General features: G+C 44.0%; 1 protein-coding gene across 3 annotated transcripts in view; it reads left to right on the top strand.

Moving 5' to 3' along the window:
* Nucleotides 1–1401: 1401 nt before the first annotated feature.
* The window catches only part of ankrd27 (ankyrin repeat domain 27 (VPS9 domain)), a 109285-nt gene continuing 84968 nt past the window's right edge, over nucleotides 1402–25718 (top strand). For 2 of the 3 annotated variants that reach the window (XM_047389885.1, XM_047389876.1), the window contains exons 1-3: nucleotides 1402–1858; nucleotides 7988–8110; nucleotides 9840–9950. In XM_047389885.1, coding sequence (XP_047245841.1) covers nucleotides 8009–8110; nucleotides 9840–9950 — 213 coding nt within the window. In that variant the 5' untranslated portion in view covers nucleotides 1402–1858; nucleotides 7988–8008. The remainder of the gene's footprint in view (nucleotides 1859–7987; nucleotides 8111–9839; nucleotides 9951–25718) is intronic. The other variant, XM_047389894.1, reaches the window with a different exon arrangement.

Genomic DNA, 25718 nt, shown 5'->3' with positions numbered 1-25718 from the left:
ATAAGGAAAGAGAAGAAGGGAAAGTAAAAAAAGGGAAGGAAAGAAGGGGGAAGAGAAAGGAAAAAACAGGCTTAATGGTAGGATTTACGAGTGTGAATTTAGTTTTTTTCATGTGTGTCATTTTAGTTTATTATTTGTATGTATGTGGGCTTTTATATGTATGTGTACGTATACTTGTACTGTCAGTTCTCATGCTTGTTATTCTATTGTATCTTGTTTGAAAATTCATTAAAAAAACAACAACAAAAAAAACATAAGACATAACATAATAAACTACCTAAAATTAAATTGTTGGTAAACATGTATTAAACACTTTAATGGATAGACAGGGGGACAATGAGTATATTCGTATAGCAAACCCTAGTGTGGAATTACATTGGTTTTCATCCAGAGATCAGTGCAAGGCACCAGGATACAGTTGACCACTAGACACTTTTTTTCACCAATTTGAGAAAAATTAGCTGTCACTAAAATACTTTTGTATTTCATTATGCTTGAAAAGTCCACAGAGAGGACACATAACTCTAGAAAAAGCAAAGTTGATTGTTAAAATGAAGAAAGACTCACATACTAGGAGCTGTTTCACAGAGGAACAAAAGCTGCAGAACAAACTTCTAACTCCCTTGTCAGGCAGCAGTGGATATCAACCGTAGCACACACAATAACTGTTGTCTTGTTGAACTGATTCTGAAACAGACTTTGGAAAAGGGCCTAGAATAAAAGTTGGGCTACCTTTTGTAAACCATCTGATATTTACATAACAGGTGGGCAGTTATTCCTGATGACATGCTCTTGACTCCCTAAAATGCAATCAATATACTCGCCACAAAAAATCCAACAACGCAGTGAATGGGAAGGGATGCAAAGCTGAGGCAGAAGTACTTACAAATCCCTACCCATTTCCTCCACATTCTGTATTTTCTGTTTAACCTCAGCTAGCCCACCTAAACACACGGAAAAACGATTTTTTCCTGTTCACAAACCACACATCTGTATTGTATCACCTGGACTCAAAGATAAGCTCACTGCAGACTCACTTAAACATCTGTATAGCCCGAAATGCTGAAAGCAAACATTTAGAATTTACTACATAAAATATATGTTCATGTGTTTAATAACAAAACAGACTGGTCATTAAATGAATAATTTGCCAATTGTTTTACATCGATGGTTATGCAACTCTGAATACTTACCATGAAATTATTTTGGTAACAGATTTTTAACCATGGCTAGTAAAAAAACTCAATAGGGTCAGTTCAAAAGTAGGTCTACTTTTTTCTGTCATATACAGTCTCTGTGTCAGAGGTTCTGCGGTATGTTGCTGGCTGGGCTTGATGAGGACTTTTAATTTTACATTATAGTTTTATTTCAGTGGGTTTATCAGTGGTGCATCCAATGCAAGTCAGCTTACACAGCAAAACAGGAAATAATCAATAATCAATCTGCGTTTTTTTGTTTTTGCGCAGATTTTCACCGACAGGCTGCATCGTGTGACCAGTAGAGGTCACTATAAACATTTGTGTAATCGGTGTGTCCGCATTAGTCAAAGTGTAACACAGGCAAGCCCGGCTGATCAAACTGCTGCGTACAAGTGTATACTGTGTGTGGTTTTTCCATGGTCTGTCGGTTCGTTAGACAAGTAGATGAGCTGAATTATTTTGAACACACTTATCTAAAAGGCTCTGACAGCTTTATGTGCTGGGTTTTGGTTCCTTTCCGAGGTCTTCGGTCCGAAGGAAGCAGCCTGAGATCGGCAGCTGTTTAGCAGTCAGGTGGTCGCGGGTCCTGTGAGGCAGTCGTGTGACTTTTGCTCCAACATGCCGACGTGTGGCTGACCTGAGGGACTTCATCACTGCAGGTAAACACGCTCACATCAGAATCCGCCTTCCTGCTTGGCCTTTCACGCTGGGATTACTAGTTTTATGCTAGCGTGTTAAGAGGCTAACAGTGGAGCAAAGCTAATGCTAACAAGCTGTTTTCTGGTTGAGGTGATTTAATGTTGTGTTTAGCTGGCTGTGATGGCTCCTGAATAAGACACAACTAAACTGATTCACATCAGTTGAATTTTCTCTTTGTGTCATTAATGGTTCTCAAAGCAAGGCTTAGGTTCATATTTCAGATCAAACTAAAACGCACCAGTGCTACAGGTTGGGGTTGATCTAGGAAATACAGTCGAAACGTCCTTTATCGCTTTGTTTGGTTGCCATGCTCCCGTTATAAAGTTGTTTTCCGGCGGACGTTGTTGAACTGCTTTTGACACCTGACTGCTGTGTAGTGACTAAACAGATGCAGGTTATGTGTAGGTAAAAGCTAAGAATCCAGATTTACTCCCAGGTGCTGAAAGAAAAGAAAATAGAGGTAGTGCTACTGCGAAATGTTCATTTATCTGCCCACTCTATTGTTTCCGTGATGTTTGACCCAACCCAATTAGTATAGGGGTTTCACACCCAGTCCTCGAGGGCCGGAGTCCCGCAACTTTTTGATGTGTTCCAAGTCACACACACCAGGATCAAAGAACGGAATCACTTCCTCATGAACCCAGGTTCTACAGAGTCCTGCTAATAACCAATCATGTGATTCAGGTGTGTTGACAGAGAGACGCATCCAAAAGTGAGAGACAGCGAGCTCAATTCGTGGCACTGGCAGGTAGTAATGGCACTTCCGTGTTATGCTGGCAATCTTTAAAAAAAAAAAGACGTTTGTGTGTGTTCATAATAAATGCCTGCCTTTCCAGTTATAACCTAACAGGCACAAAAGGGACATGGCATCAAATCAGGACAAAATAAATATACTTAAATCAGGTTATATCCTGATTGCAGTGAATTGGGCACAAGTGCACGCAGTGCTTGAACCACCCGGCCCCCACCCATAAATACATATGCAAAGTATTATAAATGGCCAGAAGACACCCACAACATGTCAAAATAACCTTGGCAACGGTGCTGTGGCAGTCACAGAGAGACCTACACATCTTAAGGTATTTTTGTGAATTACAGCAAACCAACAACCTTTTGGATGACATCAGCGACTCAAACCTGACTGAAAATAAAAAGGCACTGTCTAGCTGCTGCATTGAGCTCATCATAGCTCAGTGCTCATCATTGTGATGACGTGAATATGTTTCCTATATAAAAAGATTCAAGGCGTCACATAAAGTAAATGAACTAGAAGTCCAGAGCCTGCTTGAGGTTTGTTTCCAACACTATTATAACTAGAATAATTTTAATAATAATTATGGCTTAAAGGAATTAATGAGTTGAGGAAGCCAAAGTGCCACTGCATTAGTGAGACACATTTGTGCATCACAAATAAGTTACACTTACAGGTCCTTCTCAAAATATTAGCATATTGTGATAAAGTTCATTATTTTCCATAATGTCATGATGAAAATTTAACATTCATATATTTTAGATTCATTGCACACTAACTGAAATATTTCAGGTCTTTTATTGTCTTAATACGGATGATTTTGGCATACAGCTCATGAAAACCCAAAATTCCTATCTCACATAATTAGCATATCATTAAAAGGGTCTCTAAACGAGCTATGAACCTAATCATCTGAATTAACGAGTTAACTCTAAACACCTGCAAAAGATTCCTGAGGCCTTTAAAACTCCCAGCCTGGTTCATCACTCAAAACCCCAATCATGGGTAAGACTGCCGACCTGACTGCTGTCCAGAAGGCCACTATTGACACCCTCAAGCAAGAGGGTAAGACACAGAAAGAAATTTCTGAACGAAAAGGCTGTTCCCAGAGTGCTGTATCAAGGCACCTCAGTGGGAAGTCTGTGGGAAGGAAAAAGTGTGGCAGAAAACGCTGCACAACGAGAAGAGGTGACCGGACCCTGAGGAAGATTGTGGAGAAGGGCCGATTCCAGACCTTGGGGGACCTGCAGAAGCAGTGGACTGAGTCTGGAGTAGAAACATCCAGAGCCACCGTGCACAGGCGTGTGCAGGAAATGGGCTACAGGTGCCGCATTCCCCAGGTCAAGCCACTTTTGAACCAGAAACAGCGGCAGAAGCGCCTGACCTGGGCTACAGAGAAGCAGCACTGGACTGTTGCTCAGTGGTCCAAAGTACTTTTTTCGGATGAAAGCAAATTCTGCATGTCATTCGGAAATCAAGGTGCCAGAGTCTGGAGGAAGACTGGGGAGAAGGAAATGCCAAAATGCCAGAAGTCCAGTGTCAAGTACCCACAGTCAGTGATGGTCTGGGGTGCCGTGTCAGCTGCTGGTGTTGGTCCACTGTGTTTTATCAAGGGCAGGGTCAATGTAGCTAGCTATCAGGAGATTTTGGAGCACTTTATGCTTCCATCTGCTGAAAAGCTTTATGGAGATGAATATTTCATTTTTCAGCACGACCTGGCACCTGCTCACAGTGCCAAAACCACTGGTAAATGGTTTACAGACCATGGTATCACTGTGCTCAATTGGCCTGCCAACTCTCCTGACCTGAAACCCATAGAGAATCTGTGGGATATTGTGAAGAGAACGTTGAGAGACTCAAGACCCAACACTCTGGATGAGCTAAAGGCCGCTATCGAAGCATCCTGGGCCTCCATAAGACCTCAGCAGTGCCACAGGCTGATTGCCTCCATGCCACGCCGCATTGAAGCAGTCATTTCTGCCAAAGGATTCCTGACCAAGTATTGAGTGCATAACTGTACATGATTATTTGAAGGTTGACGTTTTTTGTATTAAAAACACTTTTCTTTTATTGGTTGGATGAAATATGCTAATTTTGTGAGATAGGAATTTTGGGTTTTCATGAGCTGTATGCCAAAATCATCTGTATTAAAACAATAAAAGACCTGAAATATTTCAGTTAGTGTGCAATGAATCTAAAATATATGAATGTTAAATTTTCATCATGATATTATGGAAAATAATGAACTTTATCACAATATGCTGATAATTTGAGAAGGACCTGTATATTAAATGGAAATGCTTTTTATTCACAAAAGCATATTCACTTCCAGACGGGGCCCTTATAGCAGTATGAGGGCAGTCGATAGCTCTGATGACATTAACAAATGGGCTCCTCGCTGCAAATGAGAGCTACAGTTTAGGGGAACTTTCTAGATCTGAGCAACATACGGATGAGGCTGTCCCATAAGGATGGCATGGCCCAGCTCAGGGATGGCCGTTTAATTCCCGACCTGTCAGTCAGCTCCCTCTGAAAAGTTCTGGTTGAAGGGACTGCAGTGTAGTGAGAATTTGAACAGGCACCAGTGACACACGGTTCTTCCTGGTTTCTCTCTGTACCACTGAGGCCAGTTCCGTGCTGAGCTCCAAGATGATTGCTGCGGGCAATCTAAACCGGCTGATAAGCCATGCATCATCATGTGCCAGCAAGTCAGTACGACCTCTGAAAAAACAAACAAAAAAAACCGCTCCCTCCTCGACATCCCTTTTGTACATGCCAAGTTGTGCATAAAACATTGCGATGCCAGGGGGGTGCTGGCGGCTCCTGTCGTAAAGCTCTTTTTAAAAATAGAATTAAAACAAACCTAAGCTATTTGTGTCTGATGATGATAACATAAAACAGAATTATACTGCATGACACCACTCTGCTAAGGAGGACAATGTGACTTCCCTGAAAGTTTGCGATTAACATCATGGGCAGCTCTGCTGTATGGTAAAAGTTTAAGGGCCACAGTAACATTCCTGACAGCTCGACATACAGGGGTTGGACAATGAAACTGAAACACCTGGTTTTAGACCACAATAATTTATTAGTATGGTGTAGGGCCTCCTTTTGCGGCCAATACAGCATCAATTCGTCTTGGGAATGACATATACAAGTCCTGCACAGTGGTCAGAGGGATTTTAAGCCATTCTTCTTGCAGGATAGTGGCCAGGTCACTACGTGATACTAGTGGAGGAAAACGTTTCCTGACTCGCTCCTCCAAAACACCCCAAAGTGGCTCAATAATATTTACAGGGGTTGGACAATGAAACTGAAACACCTGTCATTTTAGTGTGGGAGGTTTTATGGCTAAATTGGACAAGCCTGGTAGCCAGTCTTCATTGATTGCACATTGCACCAGTAAGAGCAGAGTGTGAAGGTTCAATTAGCAGGGTAAGAGCACAGTTTTGCTCAAAATATTGAAATGCACACAACATTATGGGGGACATACCAGAGTTCAAAAGAGGACAAATTGTTGGTGCACGTCTTGCTGGCGCATCTGTGACCAAGACAGCAAGTCTTTGTGATGTATCAAAAGCCACGGTATCCAGGGTAATGTCAGCATACCACCAAGAAGGACGAACCACATCCAACAGGATCAACTGTGGACACAAGAGGAAGCTGTCTGAAAGGGATGTTCGGGTGCTAACCCGGATTGTATCCAAAAAACATAAAACCATGGCTGCCCAAATCACGGCAGAATTAAATGTGCACCTCGACTCTCCTGTTTCCACCAGAACTGTCCGTCAGGAGCTCCACAGGGTCAATATACACGGCCGGGCTGCTATAGCCAAACCTTTGGTCACTCATGCCAATGCCAAACGTTGGTTTCAATGGTGCAAGGAGTGCAAATCTTGGGCTGTGGACAATGTGAAACATGTATTGTTCTCTGATGAGTCCATCTTTACTGTTTTCCCCACATCCGGGAGAGTTACGGTGTAGAGAAGCCCCAAATAAGCGTACCACCCAGACTGTTGCATGCCCAGAGTGAAGCATGGGGGTGGATCAGTGATGGTTTGGGCTGCCATATCATGGCATTCCCTTGGCCCAATACTTGTGCTAGATGGGTGCGTCACTGCTAAGGACTACCGAACCATTCTTGAGGACCATGTGCATCCAATGGTTCAAACATTGTATCCTGAAGGTGGTGCCGTGTTTCAGGATGACAATGCACCAATACACACAGCAAGACTGGTGAAAGATTGGTCTGATGAACATGAAAGTGAAGTTGAACATCTCCCATGGCCTGCACAGTCACCAGATCTAAATATTATTGAGCCTCTTTGGGGTGTTTTGGAGGAGCGAGTCAGGAAACGTTTTCCTCCACCAGTATCACATAGTGACCTGGCCACTATCCTGCAAGAAGAATGGCTTAAAATCCCTCTGACCACTTTGCAGGACTTGTATATGTCATTCCCAAGATGAATTGACACTGTATTGGCTGCAAAAGGAGGCCCTACACCATACTAATAAATTATTGTGGTCTAAAACCAGGTGTTTCAGTTTCATTGTCCAACCCCCGTATGTGTGTATATATATATATGAGCCGGTTTAGGCTAAACCTGTTCTCTATGCTAAAACAGAAAACTGAAGCTATAGTTTGCACAGGCTCATCAAACTTGGTCAATTACAGTTTGGAGTGAAGTTACCTGGTCTGATTAGTCTTTATTTCATGTGCAGCATTCAGATGTTGGGTTTGGAATTAGGCTGGAGCCCTGTGTCAAGGGTGCAGTTTAGTAGTGGTAGTGTAACAATGTGGTAAATGGCCTGCACTCGTATAGCGCTTTATCAAATCCAAGGATCTCAAAGCACTTTACACTACAACCAGTCATCCACCCATTTATACACACATATTCACACACAGAGAGTAATAAGCTACATTATAGCCAAAGCTGGTAGGTAATTTCCTTTTTCATATTTTGTAACTAACTTAACCAGCTCTGAAAAGCACTGTTTAAAAAAAAAAGCTTTCATTTGCTTCGACATCACTTATTTGATATGTCATTTTTATGTTAAGATTTTAACATAAATTTAACAAAAAAAAATGTTCAGTTTTTTCTTAAACTCAACATCTTATCATTTGATGCTGTAAACCTATAGGAAGAGTCATTGTTATGTGTTTATGTGACATCTTCTGCAGTATCCTATGAAGGATGTCTGTATTTTGTCTAAACTTTTATCAGCAAACCAAAACTTACATTTCTCCCTGTTGGGCTCCTCTGTCTACAAACACCAAGCTTTAAAGCTTATTTCAGTCTTTTTAATTTGCATTCTGTATTGTCGATTTCTTGTGTAGGACCCAGACCGTCCGCTCCTTATGGCTGTGTATGATGAGAACATCCTAAAGAATCCATTTTACTTGGCCTTGGAGAAGCAGAGGCCTGACCTCAGCAGTCGTGTGGCAGACTTTCATGGCATCGTGAGTCACACACTGTTTTTTTTTTTCTAAAATGTTATGTTCCCAGTATAGATAGTAGATCTTTGACTACCTCAAAAAAACTACTATCCATGCACACCAGAGGATGCACCCTTCGGTCTACTGGCTCTTTCCGTCTCCATGCTCCCCAAATAAAATTAATATTGATGGGCAGGGTGTTTTCCTCAGTCGCCCCCCACTTACGGAATGAGCTTTTGGAATACCTGTACCGCAGACTATCAAGTCTTTTAAAAAAGAACTTAAAACATTTTTGCTTTCAGGATTTTATGATTGACATATTAACTTTAAATTGTTTATGTTTATATGTTATATTTTTAAATGTTGGTTAATTTTTTATTGTCACTTTGTAGCACTTTGAGATTTACATGTAAAGTGCATTATAAATTAAATGTACTATTATTATTTGTATTTTACAGTTTAAGCTGCAGTAAGCTTTAATCCAGTGCCAGTCGGGAATTGAGAATTATTTACAGATTTACAACTACAGATTCTTCTGTTGCAGTAGCTGATGGCTAAGTACTGTTGTTTTGGAAGGATGGTTGTATGTTTAGGATATGTATGTTTGAATATTTGTACACATTTAAACTTCACTGTGACATAGCCACTTGTTACTCAGATTGGCTCCTCCAGGGAGACCTACCAGCCACATCCACCATTTTAAAAGATAAAATGTGGGTTTCTCAGTAAGATCTGATAGTAGTAGTTGATTTTATGTCTGCTCAGTATTCTTTGCTCGAAAACCATACTTTTAGTGACCACAATAAAGCGTAGATGAATCAAGCTCTCTGTGCTCATTAACCCAGTTTGTAAAGTTGATCTTAATCCCTATAACCCCCAGTCGGTCGTGGCAGATGGCTGCTCACACTGAGCCTGGTTTTGCTGGAGGTTTCTTCCTGTTAAAAGGGAGTTTTTCCTCTCCACTGTCGCTACATGCATGCTCAGTATGAGGGATTGCTGCAAAGTCAATGCAAGTGACTGTCCACTGTCTCTACATGCTCATCCAGGAGGAGTGAATGCTGCAAGTCACTGACTCGAGGCAATCTGCTGGGTATCCTTAGATAGAAAAACTCTTAACCACTTTCAATAATAAACTGACGCAGACTGCACTGTTCAATGGTTAGGATTAATTGGAATGTATGGGCGCAGCGCTGATGGTGTAGGGGTTAAGCGCGCGACCATATACGGAGGCTACAGTCCTTGAAGCGGCCGTCCCGGGTTTGAGTCCCGGACCCGGCAACATTTGCCGAATGTCTCCCCCTCTCTCTACCCCTCTTTCTTGCCTGCCTACGGTCAAAAAATAAATAAATAAAAAGGCCACTAGTGCGGAAAATATCTTAATTGGAATGTATGAACCCGAGTGTTAGGGTTAGGGTAACCCTAACCCTTGAAATCTGTATGATTCAATTGAATTAACTTTGTAAAGTGTCTTGAGACGAAATGTGTTGTGAATTGGTTCTATATAAATAAAACTGACTGGAATTGAATTATCATCAACTCTACACAGTGAAACTGAAAAAAGTCATGGCATCACATTTTTACATCATTTAAACTCTTGAGTTTAATCATGTAGTTCCTACAATAGTAATCGTAGAGCACTGAAAATAACCGAGTAAGAAACATTTAAATAAAATAATATCTGGAGAGCTCAGTTTAATTCTATATAGAGTTTGACAACCATTTTCTTTCTCTTGCTTCATTTAAAAACCTGTAGGTTCTTGTTCCGTGTTGTGGAAGTTTGAATGTCAGCAGCTACTCGGACTCTCACTTTGACAGCTATGTCCTACAGCCTGTGGAGGAAGGATATAAGACTGTGAATGGAAAGGTCTGTTATCTCTTGTATTACTCTATCAAACTTTATGCATATAGTCTCTCGGAAAACAAAAATGAAGATTATCCTAGGGTTTTATATATTTTGTACATCTATTGGATTTTTGAATTTATTTGTCACATGCTTTTTCATTTTGGACGTATGTTTGTTCGGTTATTTATGATAAGTGGAACCTGTGGCGTCTTGTTCTCAACACTTGTCAACACCAAATAATTTCTGTATTAAACCCTAGAATTTGAACCAAGGGTGTAATTTATTTTTACCGTGACAGACAGTTTAAGACAGATATAAATAAAACAAGAACTGCAAGCTATTATGAATGGGTTCCAAGCCCTTCCCATCATGTCCGCCCCTAGCCCTGTTGCTAAAAGAAGCATTTCAAGACAGAAGTACGATATAAAAGTCCCATGTTCTTAGACTAAATATGTTTTCAAAAGGACAATATTAATTTCCAGTTTGAGAGTGAACAGAGCATTTATGGGAATGTCATAAAATCACTATGCCTCATAATTTTCTAAATGTTATCTATTAACTATGTCTATGATGGCAATAATATGCATTGTATAGAATGTCCCTAGATGTAATAGTTTTTCAACAAAAAAATATACATTGTTTATCATATCCCTAATTTTAATGATTGTTTTAAAAATAATTGTTAATTATCCTTTCAATGATATTAGTAATAATGACCAAAATGGAAAAATTCACAAAACAATCCTTGGTTTTTCAAAAGAATCTCTAAATATTCACCAAGAACATCTTCAATATGAAGAATATGCCTGAACCTTTTCAGCGCTACCCTTTATTTCATCAAAATTTATAAACACCATGATGGATACGCACATATCTTTATAAATTATTTGTACACAAGTGGGCAGTCCATACTGAGCAATGTTTCTTGGTGATTATAGCCATTGTCTACTTAAGTAGTGTGCAAAGTTCCACGGTGTTTGGGTTAACAGCACTGGAGATGCAGCCGCTGTCTTTATTACCAAATGTCATACATTGTAGTGATGTGCTTTGAGATAGAACTTTAGCTAGAATAGGTACTTTTCAGGATTATGCAGAGAACGGAAGCTTTCAAGGTACCACGAGTGATTTTTGGGGAATTTTTTTATAAGTGAAAGGTCCACGGATCATTTTTACACATAAGCCACACCCACTTTAGCCAATCATTACCATATTGATAACATAGTCTCTAGGTGGTATCCATAAGGAATGTACAAAATGTTATGCAAATCAATTTAGCCATTTTGTCTATATAAATTTCTCGTGCTTTATAACTTTATAACATCTGTACGCGGACTCGTCACCATCAGAGATGAGTCCGATCAGAGTGGTGTCATCCGCAAACTTCAGAAGCTTGACAGACTGGTGACTCGAGGTGCAGCTGTTGGTGTACAGGGGGGGAACCGGTGCTGATGGTCAGGGGAGACGTGCTTCCCCAGCCTCACGCGCTGCTTCCTGTCAGACAGGAAGTCAGTGATCCACCTGCAGGTGGAGTCGGGCACACTCAGCTGGGAGAGCTTCTCCTGGAGCAGAGCTGGGACGATGGTGTTGAAGGCAGAGCTGAAATCCACAAACAGGATCCTGGCGTAGGTTCCTGTGGAGTCCAGGTGCCGGAGGATGAATTGAAGGGCTATGTTGACTGCATCGTCTACAGACCTGTTGTCTCTGTAGGCAAATTGCAGGGGGTCCAGGAGGGGGTCGGTGATGTCTTTTAGGCACTCAAAGGACTTCATCACCACAGAGGTCAGAGCGATGGGTCTGAAGTCATTAAGCCCTGTGGTCCTTGGCTTCTTGGGAACAGGGACGATGGTGAAGGACTTGAAGCAGGCTGGCACATGACATGTCTCCAGTGAGGTGTTAAAAATGTCTGTGAAGACTGGAGACAGCTGATCAGCGCAGTGCTTCAGGCTGGCTGGTGAGACAGAATCCGTGAAGTCCAGCAGCTTTCCGGGGATTCTGTCTCCTGAAGAGTCGGTTGACGTCCCTCTCATGGATGGAAAGAGCCATCCCCGGTGTGTGTAGGGCACTGGTGGGGGTTGGAGGTGCCAAGGCCCCTCTTGAGGTGGGGGTGGTGGATTGTGGCTGCAGCTGTTGGGGGTTGTCGTGGGGGATGGTTTCAGGACTGTCCCTTTGTCTTTCAAAGCGGCAGTAGAACTCGTTCAGGTCGTTGGCGAGGCGTCGGCCGTTGATGGAGTGGGGGCTTTCGGCTTGTCGTTGGTGATCTGCCTGAGCCCTCCCAGACAGACGCAGAGTCGTTGGCTGAGAACTGGTTTTGGAGCTTCTCAGAGTACAGTCGTTTGGCCTCTTTCACTGCCTTGCCAAACTTGTACTTCGCCTCTCTGTACAGGTCCTTCTCAAAATATTAGCATATTGTGATAAAGTTCATTATTTTCCATAATGTCATGATGAAAATTTAACATTCATATATTTTAGATTCATTGCACACTAACTGAAATATTTCAGGTCTTTTATTGTCTTAATACGGATGATTTTGGCATACAGCTCATGAAAACCCAAAAGCCGCCAAAAAGGCAATTCATTTGATACCTGACTAATAATAAAAATTAAAACAGCAAGCAGCATTGCAGGCCCTCGCAGCTGTTGTAATTATGAATATTAATATATTATTTAATATTTTATCAAATAATATTTCAGTCTGTTAAGGGTTGTCCTGTGAATACCAGCCCAATAATGCGGTGGTATTAGGACAGAATTGAAAGGGATGAGCCAAGCTCTGACATTGTTGAACAGCAAAACTCTTTTTTTATTAATGAAAATAAGTCAACTCAAGTCAAACATTTCAATCAACAAACTCTTTACTATGCTAAAACAATCCAACTAAACTACCAAGCAGGATGAAAATCAGAATCAGAATCAGAAAAGCTTTATTGCCAAGTACGTTTTTGGACATACAAGGAATTTGTTTTGGCGTAGTCAGTGCAATACAATACAAATTAAAAAGTATAAACATATCTACAATATAATATAAATATATGTGCACAGTTTTAAGTGAGTGAGAGTAAATATAGAGCAGTATAAGATGCAAGAGCAATACAACAGTGCAGATGATCATTGTGCAAGTATGGCAGTGCAAGTAAAGCAGGAGTCCAAGCTGAGCGTTAATGTAACGCATAGAGGTACAGTTTACAAGTGTCCTGTCAGCAAAAAAAAAAAAAAAAAAGGGGGGGTGTCAGTGTGGTTTCCGGGCTTTGTTAACCAGGCTGGTGGCAGATGGGAAAAAACTGTTCCAGAGGGGAGAATCTCAAAGAGTCTGTGACCGGGGTGGGAGGGATCAGCCAGAATCTTCCCTGCCCGCTTCAGGGTCCCGGAGGTGTACAGTTCCTGGAGCGACAGTAGACTGCAGCCAACCACCTTCTCAGCAGACCGAATGACACGCTGCAGCCTGCCCTTATTCCTTGGCTGTAGCAGCGGCGTACCAGATGGTGATGGAGGAGGTGAGGATGGACTCAATGATGGCTGTGTAGAAGTGCACCATCATAGTCTTTGGCAGGTTGAATTTCTTCAGCTGCCGCAGGAAGAACATCCTCTGCTGGGCTTTCTTGATGAGGGAGCTGATGTTTGGCTCCCACTTGAGATCCTGGGAGATGATGGTTCCCAGGAAGCGGAAAGATTCCACAGTGTCAATTGTGGAGTCACAGAGGGTAATGGGGGCAGGTGGGGCTGGGTTCTGCCTGAAGTCCACAACCATCTCCACTGTTTTTAGAGCGTTGAGCTCAAGGTTGTTCTGGCTGCACCAGTCCAACAGATGGTCCACCTCCCATCTGTACGCAGACTCGTCACCATCAGAGATGAGTCCGATCAGGGTAGTGTCGTCTGCAAACTTCAGAAGCTTGACAGACTGGTGACTGGAGGTGCAGCTGTTGGTGTACAGGGAGAAGAGCAGAGGAGAGAGAACACAGCCTTGGGGGGAACCGGTGCTGATGGTCAGGGAGTCAGAGACATGCTTCCCCAGCCTCACGCGCTGCTTCCTGTCAGACAGGAAGTCAGTGATCCACCTGCAGGTGGAGTCGGGCACACTCAGCTGGGAGAGCTTCTCCTGTAGCAGAACTGGGAATAATGAAGAATAATGAAGACTAATGGGCTATGTACAATATAAACAAGTTGATATGGTTGAAAACCATGACCAAAAGAGTGATGCAACATTACCATGCAATATTTATGTTTAAGAATCAAGGATTATCTTGAAGAATCTGGGAATGAAGTTAAGTTAGTTTTGGGACTAACTTAGGCAATAATTGGTATACCTTTAGACAACCATTCACAATGCAAGATCAGATAAAATATTATTTTAAGAAAATAATATTTTAAAGATTGATTTTCTGAATAAAACCAACCTTCTGGATGACCAATTCTCAACGATGTTAAATTAGCTGCCTTTATTTATTAAAATATTTAAAGAAATATTATTTTCAATAAGAACCAAATCTTTGAGGAATGGGCTTAATTGTGTTTACTTAGTTATCAAGTTTAGTAAAAAAATATTTAGGGAAATATTATTTTACTGGATTGAAAACTAACAACCTTTTTGTGTAAATGATCTTAGCAGGCAAGCACGTGTTCTTAGCGGTTAGCGGTTTAAGCTAACAAAAAAAGCTTATAGCTTATCACAATCAAGGACTAAAACTTTAAAATACCATTAATAAAAGGGTTAAAATGCATAAGTGTGGACACCGCGTTATGGCCGATCCACTGTGTTTAAAATCACCCTTTAAATAAATTTTGTCTTAACTTAAAAAAAGACACAAACACAGAACACAAACTGAGCACATGTGCTGAGCAGATAATCTGCTAGCACTAAGATGGCTGAGTTTTCAACATAAACAAAACCAAATATCATAAAACAAAAAATGTTTAGCTTATTTCACTCTAAACTACTTCTCTCTACCCAAAACACAACCTCTTACATGAACCATTCTGAGGAAAAGTTGTCTGGGCAACAAAATTGTAGGAAGCATCCACAGTGAACAAAGGGTTAATTGCAGCTAAACTCTGTAGCTGTGGGGTAGGGTGGCTCGTTCTGTTGGCCGGCAGAACTGCACATTACAGCTGTAACCACGCTGATGCGGTCCCGTTGTCCTTTCTTCAGACCGGGAAATCTGCTCCACTTGTCATCGTAGAGACAGGGTCTCTGCTGGGAACTCTCTGGAACACAGTTTGCTTCTGTAGACCTCAGAGAGAAAAGTCAAGCCACGCTTGTTTGTACCTTAATTACACCCGTTCATGAAAGAATACCACATACACAAACAACAATTCATTCCTACTTAGTGCATATCATCGCGTGATCGTATGACACTCTTGGATCCAGTTTGAAGAGTTATGTCTGTTTGCCTGCAAAGAGACATTAGCGCGCTGTGTCCCTCCGTCCATCTCCGCTGGGGACCTGCGTGGAAGAGGTCCGTTTGTTACAAAAGCAGGGTTTTTATTCGGACAGTGACGTCAGGGGAAGTCTGCTGTTACCCCGTTTCTGGCTATGCTGGAGGTAGGTTAATGCGATTTATTTTGATAGTTCCAGAAAAGTTCTTATGTTGTCCCCATGGCTGGAGTCCCAACACAGCTCAGCACAACTCGGCCTGTGCAGCAACCGCGGGAGCCTGGCATCGGCACTGAAATTGCCGCCACTCGATTCCACACGTCGCCACTGTGAGCGACATGTCATATGATCTTCGGTGATGCAGAGTTCTTTTGTGGCGGAAGTGTTCAAAATTTGGGGGGAATCCGACCTTCCAGATGAAAGCTGCACTCACTTGATTTTTAGTGGGCGTGGCTAAAATCATGTCATCATTTGACTGTGGCAACATGTTAGCCATTAATCCATGATGATTCGTAGTACATTTGAAGTGGATCCGATGATGTATGAGGGAGATAGAGCACTTGAAATGTGCTAGAGGGCGCAGTTGATCCAAATTCCAATGTAATCCAATAGACCTGTTTGGGGGCTGACAAAAATCAACCTTATATATTTTGGAGTGAATCGGACCATGCATGTGTAATTTAGAGCCAAACGTATGGCCGTGGTGTGACATCAGAATTTCCCACAAAGCCATACTGTCCAGCCAAACCAGTCAGTACTAGAGATTGTCTTAGACCCTCATGTTATCTGTCACTTGGGGCAGTTTCACATTGATTAGGTGAAGGACACCAAATATGGACCATCAAAAGGAAAACGGGAGACTTACTGTTCTCAGGGGGTGTGGCTTAGATGATGTCAGTATTTGATCAGCCAATATTGTTCGGGGCCAGAGGCAGATCAATCTCACAAGGTGCCATGTCTCTGTGACTTTCCTTGTAGGAGATACATCAATTTCATCTTTTATGGCGAGAAGTCATATTTTGAGGCTTGGCCACGCCCACTCACTTTCATGCAGCAAAATGCTTTTGATAACTTTTGATCCCCTGTGCCTTAAGAGTATACAGAGTGATTTTGAAGTGTCGTAAGACAAAAGTTGTAGGAGTTCGTTCAGATATGCGGACTAGAAACAGCAAAACCGGGGTCAAAATTGCAACTTCAATCTAAAATGGCTGACTACCGTTAGGGTTTGGACCAATGTTCCTAGAGGCATATTTTTGTAGGTCCTGTAGAAGGTCTTGTAGAAGTTACATATGTGTACAAAATTTCATAAGCCTCGATCAAAGCATGACTTGGGGCTGATTTTTTTTATTCTCTGGAATAATTAGGCCACGCCTAAAAAATATCTCATTAGATCTCTTTTGTGGACTGGATTAGGATCAGTCATATTGAATTTGGTGCAGATCCTATGATACATGTGGAAACTGGAGCCAAACGTATGGCCATGACATCAAACTTCGCCACGCCACCACGGCCGCACCTTTTTATGAAGTCACTGTGCTTCAAACGAAGTTAGACCCACTAGTTATTAGTCATCTGACACAGTTTGTAGTGGATTGAGTGTAGACAGCCAGATTGCGACCTTTCCCAGTGAAAAAAGTGACTTCCTGGTCTGAGATGGCGGGGCTCAGATGATGTCACCATTTGACCACATAGGATTGTCGGGAACCCAAAGGTCCTCCTTCATGCCAACTCTAGTGTGATTTGATGTTTCTTTGGGAAAGTTATTGTGTTTTTTCACTTTAGGCACCAATGCCAAGTTTGTGCCCTGGCCATGCCCCCAAAACATGGACACAATTTTGATAACTTTTAATCCTCCATGCCTTAACTGTGTATTGACCAAATATGAAGCTGATAGCTTAAAAGTGAGAAACGGCCAAAAATTCGCCTTTGATCCAAAATGGCCGACTTCCTGTGCGTTTTAGGGCATACCCCCAAGAGACTTGTTTTTTCTTGAATTGATGAGTTCTATCAGTGTGCCAAGTTTCAAATCTCTACAACTTACGGTTTGGCCAGTCTCACTTTTGGGGGCGTGACAAAGAGGTTTGGTAACGCCCATTTTAAATGCCATTAAAATACTAAAACTTCACTAGGGGGACAATTTTCACTGAGGATTGGTGAGTTTTTGAATATGTTTAGGCCTCCAAACTGGTGCTTCTTTTTGGAAAGGAATTGTAGTACTAACCATTATAATTACAATAGGCCTTTGCAGCGCTTAGCTGCTCGGGCCTAATTATTAGCTGCTTGGGCCTAATAATGAAAAAATGAAGCAAAAACAATAGGGTTCCCTGCTCCAGGCCTTGCATGGTCTTTGCTCATTCCCGCGGGCTTGGAACCCTAAACGTGCGTTTGAATTACCACGATTTCAGCAAATTATTCACCTCATTCGAGAGCTGTTGCTCAACAGACATGTTGCCAACAAGTTGTGTGGCCAATGGGCAACAAGGCTCCTCTCGCTCCCCTCTCCTCACCACGTCATCAAATAGGAAGAGCTTCTATCTGCTGCTTGCCAGTTTCAACTCAACATGGAGCTGGTCACGGTGCTTTATTTTTGGAAAGCCGAACAACGCCACCAGTGTTGATGTCCTCGGGTTTACCAGAGTAACACTACCTACCCCAGGAGCAGCATCTGGATCATGGTCGTGTTCGGTGGTACTTCCGTCTATCCAGGACCCAGTTTGAGGATAAGGTTCCTCTCGCTCCCCTCTCTTCACCGCGTCATTGATTGTTTGATTGATTGATTGATTGTTTTTTTTATTTTTATTTGTACAGGGACAGTGCACAACAATACATTGACCTAAAAATAGGAAATATGCATGGTGCCGGGTTATAGTAAAAGATGCTAATTTCCACCTGTAGTCCCTTGACAGGTTGATGTTACTCATACACAATCGTAACAAACCTCACCCCTCAGTTACACCAGTTATTAAAGACTTCCAGGGATTTATCATTTCTCTATCACACGCTTGCACCTATACAATAAACATACCTACCACACATACACTTTCGCACACTCACATACTTTTCAAAAGAACCAACTATACTTCAATTTACACACATTCATCACTAATGAGTGCAGACCTGCTTTGATAAGCCATTTTTTGTTAAAAGTGCAAACATTGAGAAACTTGTACATGTTATAATCTCAGTTGGTAATTAATTCCACTGATTCATGGCAAGAACAGAGAAGGCAGATTTAGCAAAAGCTGTCTTACATTTTGGAATGCTGCACTCTCCTCTAGAGGTCGCCCTTGTTACTCTAGTTGTTTTTTCTGAGTTCAGTGTGACATACCTGCTTAGAGGAAGAGCACTAATACCATGAACAATTTTTAAAAGTAAGCAAATGTTTGCATGCATAATAAGGTTATCAAAATTTAAATTGTATTTTGAAAGAATATGACAGTGGTGATACTGTCTACATTTCTTTTCATGAATTTTTATTGCACTTTTGAAGGTTGATTGAAGAGGCTTTAACACTGTTTTGCATGCCTGCGACCAGCTAGTCACACAATACAGAATACGGGAAAAAATCATGGAAATTGAATTCAGATGGTAAGGGATCCTCGGATGAACCTAAAATTTGCCAGAGTAAATTTTAAAGAGTTGCACAATTTGTTTACATGATTTTTAAAAGTCAAGGTTTGATCCAGAGTGACACCTAAATAAGTGAAGCTGTTAACATTTATTATTTTTTCCCCATTTATATAAATGTCTGGATAATCTAAAGATTTATGTCTATTTGTAAAATACATTGCAACATTCTTTTCTACATTTAAGGTGAGACGACAACCTTTTAGCCAGTCCGAAACTTTTTTCAATTCCCCTGTTAATCTTTCAGCCACTTCACGTATATTTTTGTTATGAGTGAACAGAACAGTGTTGTCCGCATACATGACGGTGTTGATGTCACATACCAAGGGCAGATTGTTGATGTATAAACTAAAAAACAGTTGCCCTAATACAGAGCCCCGTGGGACTCCCATGGTGGAATTTTTAAGGCTGGACAGTGCGTGATTTACTCGAACACGTTATTTTCTGCCACTCAGGTATGATGTTATCCATTTTATTGTCTGGTTGGACAGTCCATAGTTTGATAGTTTGCTTAATAAAATATTTTGAGAAACAGTATCAAAAGCCGTCACCTTAACGTGGTGGAGGGGTTTGAGTGCTCAAATGATCCTAGAGGCTATGTTGTCTGGGGCCTAAATGCCCCTGGTAGGGTGTCCCATGGCAAACAGGTTCTAGGTGATGGGTCAGACAAAGAATGGTTCAAGAACCCCTCATGAAGAACACAATATCGAGGCACGTGACGTCGCCCGGTACGGCGGAGCCGGGGTCCCACCCTGGAGCCAGGCCTGGGGTCGGGACTCGTCGGAGAGCGCCTGGTGGCCGGGTTGCTCCTCGCGGGACCCGGCCGGGCCAAGCCCCAACGAGAGACGCGAGGCCATCCCCCAGTGGGCCCACCACCTGCAGGGGGAACCGTGAGGGACCGGTGCAAAGAGGATTGGGTGGCGGACGAAGGTGGAGACCTCAACGGCTCGATCCCCGGATGCTTAGGCTGGCTCTAGGGACGTGGAATGTCACCTCGCTGGGGGGGAAGGAGCCTGAGCTTGTGCGGGAGGTCGAGAGATATCGACTAGAAATAGTCGGGCTCGCCTCCACGCACAGCGTGGGCTCTGGAACCCATCTCCTTGAGACGGGTTGGACTCTCTTCTACTCTGGAGTGGCCCACGGGGAGAGGCGGCGGGCTGTTGTGGGTTTGCTTGTTGCCCCCCAGCTCAGCCGTCTCGTGTTGGGGTTTACCCCAGTGGATGAGAGGGTTGTATCCCTGCGCCTTCGGGTTGGGGAGAGGTCTCTGACTATCATTTCAGCCTACGGGCCGAGTGGTAGTGCAGAGTACCCTGCCTTCTTGGCGTCCCTGTCGGGGGTGCTGGATAGTGCCCCTCCCGGGGACTCCATTATTCTGCTGGGGGACTTCAACACCCACGTGGGGAACGACAGTGACACCTGGAGAGGCGTGATCGGGAGGAATGGCCTCCCCGATCTGAATCCGAGTGGTGTTTTGTTATTGGACTTCTGTGCTAGTCACGGATTGTCCATAACGAACACCATGTTCAAACATAAGGGTGTCCATCAGTGCACTTGGCACCAGGACACCCTAGGCAGGAGGTCGATGATCGACTTTGTTGTCGTATCATCAGACCTTCGGCCGCATGTTTTGGACACTCGGGTGAAGAGAGGGGCTGAGCTGTCCACTGATCATCACCTGGTGGTGAGTTGGATCCGCTGGAGGAGGAGAAAGCCGGACAGACTCGGCAGGCCCAAGCGCATAGTGAGGGTCTGCTGGGAACGCCTGGCGGAGCCCTCGGCCAGGGATGTATTCAACTCCCACCTCCGGGAGAGCTTCGACCAGATCCCGGGGGATGTTGGAGACATAGAGTCCGAGTGGACCATGTTCTCTGCATCTATTGTCAATGCTGCTGCCCATAGCTGCGGCCGTAAGCTCTGCGGTGCCTGTCGTGGCGGCAATCCCAGAACCCGGTGGTGGACACCGGCAGTAAGGGATGCTGTTAAGCTGAAGAAGGAGTCCTATCGGCTGTGGTTGGCTTGTGGGACTCCTGAGGCGGCTAACGGGTACCGTGAGGCCAAGCGTGCTGCGGCCCGGGCTGTGGCAGAGGCAAAAACTCGGGCCTGGGAAGAGTTCGGTGAGGCCATGGAGAAGGACTACCGGTTGGCCTCGAAGCGATTCTGGCAAACCGTCCGGCACCTCAGGAGGGGGAAGCAGTGCTTTGCCAACACTGTTTATAGTGGGGGCGGGAGACTGCTGACCTCGACTGAGGACATTATCGGGCGGTGGAAGGAGTACTTCGAGGATCTCCTCAATCCTGCCATCACGCATTCCGTGGTGGAAACAGAGGCTGGGGACTCGGGGTTGGATTCTTTCATCACCCAGGCTGAAGTCACCGAGGTGGTTAAAAAGCTCCGCGGTGGCAAGGCTTCGGGGGTGGATGAGATCCGCCCTGAGTACCTCAAGTGTCTGGATGTTGTAGGGCTGTCATGGTTGACACGCCTCTTCAACATTGCGTGGCGGTCGGGGACAGTGCCTCTGGACTGGCAGACTGGGGTGGTGGTCCCCCTTTATAAGAAGGGGGACCGGAGGGTGTGTTCCAACTACAGGGGGATCACACTCCTCAGCCTCCCTGGTAAGGCCTACGCCAGGGTATTGGAGAGGAGAGTCCGACCGATAGTCGAACCTCGGCTTCAGGAGGAACAGTGTGGTTTTCGTCCCAGCCGTGGAACACTGGACCAGCTCTATACCCTCTACAGGGTGCTCGAGGGTTCATGGGAGTTTGCCCAACCGGTTCACATGTGTTTTGTGGACCTGGAGAAGGCATTCGACTGTGTCCCTCGTGATGCCCTGTGGGGGGTGCTCCAGGAGTATGGAATCGGGGGCCCTTTATTAGGGGCCATCCGGTCCCTGTACGAGCGGAGCAGGAGTTTGGTCCGCATTGCCGGCACTAAGTCGGACCTGTTCCCAGTGCATGTTGGACTCCGGCAGGGCTGCCCTTTGTCGCCGGTCCTGTTCATAACTTTTATGGACAGGATTTCTAGACGCAGCCAAGGGCCGGAGGGGGTCTGGTTTGGGGACCAGTGGATTTCGTCTCTTCTTTTTGCGGATGACGTGGTCCTGCTGGCCCCCTCTAGCCAAGACCTACAGCATGCGCTGTGGCGGTTCGCAGCCGAGTGTGAAGCGGCTGGGATGAGGATCAGCTCCTCCAAGTCCGAGGCCATGGTACTCGACCGGAAAAGGGTGGCTTGTCCTCTTCAGGTTGGAGGGGAGTTCCTGCCTCAAGTGGAAGAGTTTAAGTATCTCGGGGTCTTGTTCACGAGTGAGGGAAGAATGGAGCGGGAGATCGACAGACGGATCGGTGCGGCTGCCACAGTAATGGGGGCGCTGTGCCGGTCCATTGTGGTGAAGAGAGAGCTGAGCCGAAAAGCAAAGCTCTCAATTTACTGGTCGGTCTACGTTCCTACCCTCACCTATGGCCATGAACTTTGGGTCATGACCGAAAGAACGAGATCACGGATACAAGCGGCTGAAATGAGCTTCCTCCGTAGGGTGGCTGGGCACTCCCTTAGAGATAGGGTGAGGAGCTCTGCCATCCGGGAGGAGCTCGGAGTAGAGCCGCTGCTCCTCCACATCGAGAGGAGCCAGTTGAGGTGGCTCGGGCATCTATACCGGATGCCTCCTGGACGCCTTCCTCGGGAGGTGTTCCAGGCACGTCCCACCGGGAGGAGGCCCAGGGGACGGCCCAGGACACGCTGGAGGGACTATGTCTCTCGGCTGGCCTGGGAACGCCTTGGGCTCCCCCTGGAGGAGCTGGAGGAGGTGTCTGGAGAGATGGACGTCTGGGCGTCTCTGCTGAGTCTGCTGCCCCCGCGACCCGGTCCTGGATAAGCGGAAGACGACGAACGAACGACGTATCAAAAGCCTTTTGTAAGTCTAGGAAGACCGCTCCCACTACTTTCCTTGGTCTAAGTTTGATTTAAGTTCTTCGAGGAAGTAGGAACAAGCGGTCTCTGTTGAATATTTTTTCCTAAAACCAAATTGCAAAGGATTTAAATAAGCATTGGTTTCAAGATGTTGGATTAGTTGCTCTGCCACAACCTTTTCGTCGACTTTGGAGATGGTTGGGAGGATAGTAATGGGCCAATAGTTATTAACCTCTCGTTTGTCTCCGGACTTGTATACAGGTATAACAACGCCAGGAAATATACCATCTCTAAGGGACCAATTTATTATTTTTGTCAGGACTGGGATCAGACTTTCTGCATGGGTTTTTCGAAACACACTATCCAACCTATGCAGTGTCTTTAGCTTTGCTATTATTAAGTTGCCCAATAATCTTTTCCACCTTTGCGTCGTTAACAGGTGTCAGACTAAAGGTTGATGTATCACAGAATAATGAGCGGGAAGAGCAATGTGTTGGGAACGACTGGGCCAGCCTCTCAACAGAATTAATAAAATATTCATTAAAATATATTGCTAAAATTTCAGTATCATTTTCAATATTGTCATTTATTTTGAGCTGTATGTCATGGCTGTTGTTTTTCTCTTTTCTAAGTAGTTTATCAATATTTTTCCATAAAAATTTACTATTTCCTTTTGCATTAATTAATTTGAGGAAAAAGTTTGCCTTTGTTTTTCTAAGCAATGTTATGACCTTATTTCTCAAACTATGATATATTGAATAATTGGTTGTTAATCTGGTTTTGATAAACTTTTTTAGTGAGGCATCTCTTTTCTTCATTAATTCCCAGAGTCCAGCATTAAACTGTGGCAAACTCTGTTTTTTAAGTTTTATTTTTTTTGTCTTTTTATACTTTAATAAAATATTTTTTAAGACTGATATTAGATCATTGCAGGCTTGTTCACGTGATTGATTTTCTGTTATTTTATTCCAGTTAATTTGCTGTATGTCATTTTCCAATAGAGATATATCCTTCTTAGAGATAAATATCTCTTGGTTCTTTTTTTGGTTGATTTTGGTCTGTTTTTATTTAACTTTCTTGCAATTAGTGTGAAATTATGGTCGGATAATCCTGTTACTAAATTATATGTTTTCCCAATTCTTTCTGGTTTGTTTGTAAAGACAAGGTCTATAAGTGTTTGAGTAGATTTTGTTATTCTGGTTGGTTGATTTATTATTTCTCATTTGTTGTGATTTCATAATGTCATCAAGAATTTTCTCGCGCATTTTGTCAAGCCAATTTACGTTAAAATCGCCCATAAGTAAGACCTCTTTTCCTTGAAACATTTTAAGCATTTTAAATAACTGAATAAAATGTATTTGTGGCGTTGGGGGACGATAGATAGCAATTACAACAAATGACATTTCACGAGAAAGTGTAATTTCAGAATGGCAGATGGGAAAAAACTGTTCTTGTGGCGTGAGGTTTTGGTCCGGATGGACCGCAGCCTCCTGCCAGAGGGGAGAGTCTCAAAGAGTCTGTGACCGGGGTGGGAGGGATCAGCCAGAATCTTCCCTGCCCGCTTCAGGGTCCTGGAGGTGTACAGTTCCTGGAGCGACAGTAGACTGCAGCCAATCACCTTCTCAGCAGACCGAATGACACGCTGCAACCTGCCCTTATCCTTGGCTGTAGCAGCGGCGTACCAGATGGTGATGGAGGAGGTGAGGATGGACTCAATGATGGCTGTGTAGAAGTGCACCATCATAGTCTTTGGCAGGTTGAATTGTTTCAGCTGCCGCAGGAAGAACATCCTCTGCTGGGCTTTCTTGATGAGGGAGCTGATGTTTGGCTCCCACTTGAGATCCTGGGAGATGATGGTTCCCAGGAAGCGGAAAGATTCCACAGTGTCAATTGTGGAGTCACAGAGGGTGATGGGGGCAGGTGGGGCTGGGTTCTGCCTGAAGTCCACAACCATCTCCACTGTTTTTAGAGCGTTGAGCTCAAGGTTGTTCTGGCTGCACCAGTCCAACAGATGGTCCACCTCCCATCTGTACGCGGACTCGTCACCATCAGAGATGAGTCCGATCAGGGTGGTGTCGTCCGCAAACTTCAGAAGCTTGACAGACTGGTGACTGGAGGTGCAGCTGTTGGTGTACAGGGAGAAGAGCAGAGGAGAGAGAACACAGCCTTGGGGGGAACCGGTGCTGATGGTCAGGGAGTCAGAGACGTGCTTCCCCAGCCTCACGTGCTGCTTCCTGTCAGACAGGAAGTCAGTTATCCACCTACAGGTGGAGTCGGGCACACTCCTACACATTCTAATACATCGTTTTTTGTATCAATTTCATTACTTTGGATATTCAGTCATTTTCTACCGCTTATTCCATAGTGGGTCGCGGGGGAGCTGGTGCCTATCTCCAGCAGTCTATGGGCGAGAGGCAGGGTACACCCTGGACAGGTCGCCAGTCCATCGCAGGGCAACACACAAACAACCATGTACACACTCATTCATACACCAAAGGGCAATTTAGAGTGACCAATTAACCTAACAGGCATGTCTTTGGACTGTGGGAGGAAGCCGGAGTACCCGGTGAGAACCCACGCATGCACGGGGAGAACATGCAAACTCCATGCAGAAAGACCCCCAGCTGGGAATCGAACCTTGCTGGACCTTCTTGCTGCAAGGCAACATTGCTACCAACTGCGCCACCGTGCAGCCCCCTGGATATTCTCTTTCACATATATCAAACCCCTCCCCTCCTTCTATCACGTCTATATATTTTATATACAGATAACGGAGTTGTGGGATGTAGCCATGTTTCTGTGAGTCAAAGATAGTCCAGATTTGAGTCTGTTAATAAATGCTCAATTTGTTAAGTCTTAGATATGACTGATCCGTATGTTTATGTGTCCTC

The sequence above is a fragment of the Girardinichthys multiradiatus genome, chromosome 2 (assembly GCF_021462225.1).
Source record: "Girardinichthys multiradiatus isolate DD_20200921_A chromosome 2, DD_fGirMul_XY1, whole genome shotgun sequence".
NCBI classification, from domain to species: Eukaryota; Metazoa; Chordata; class Actinopteri; order Cyprinodontiformes; family Goodeidae; genus Girardinichthys; species Girardinichthys multiradiatus.
Note: the sequence above shows the minus strand (reverse complement) of the source record. Positions and strands in the feature narration are given on the sequence as shown.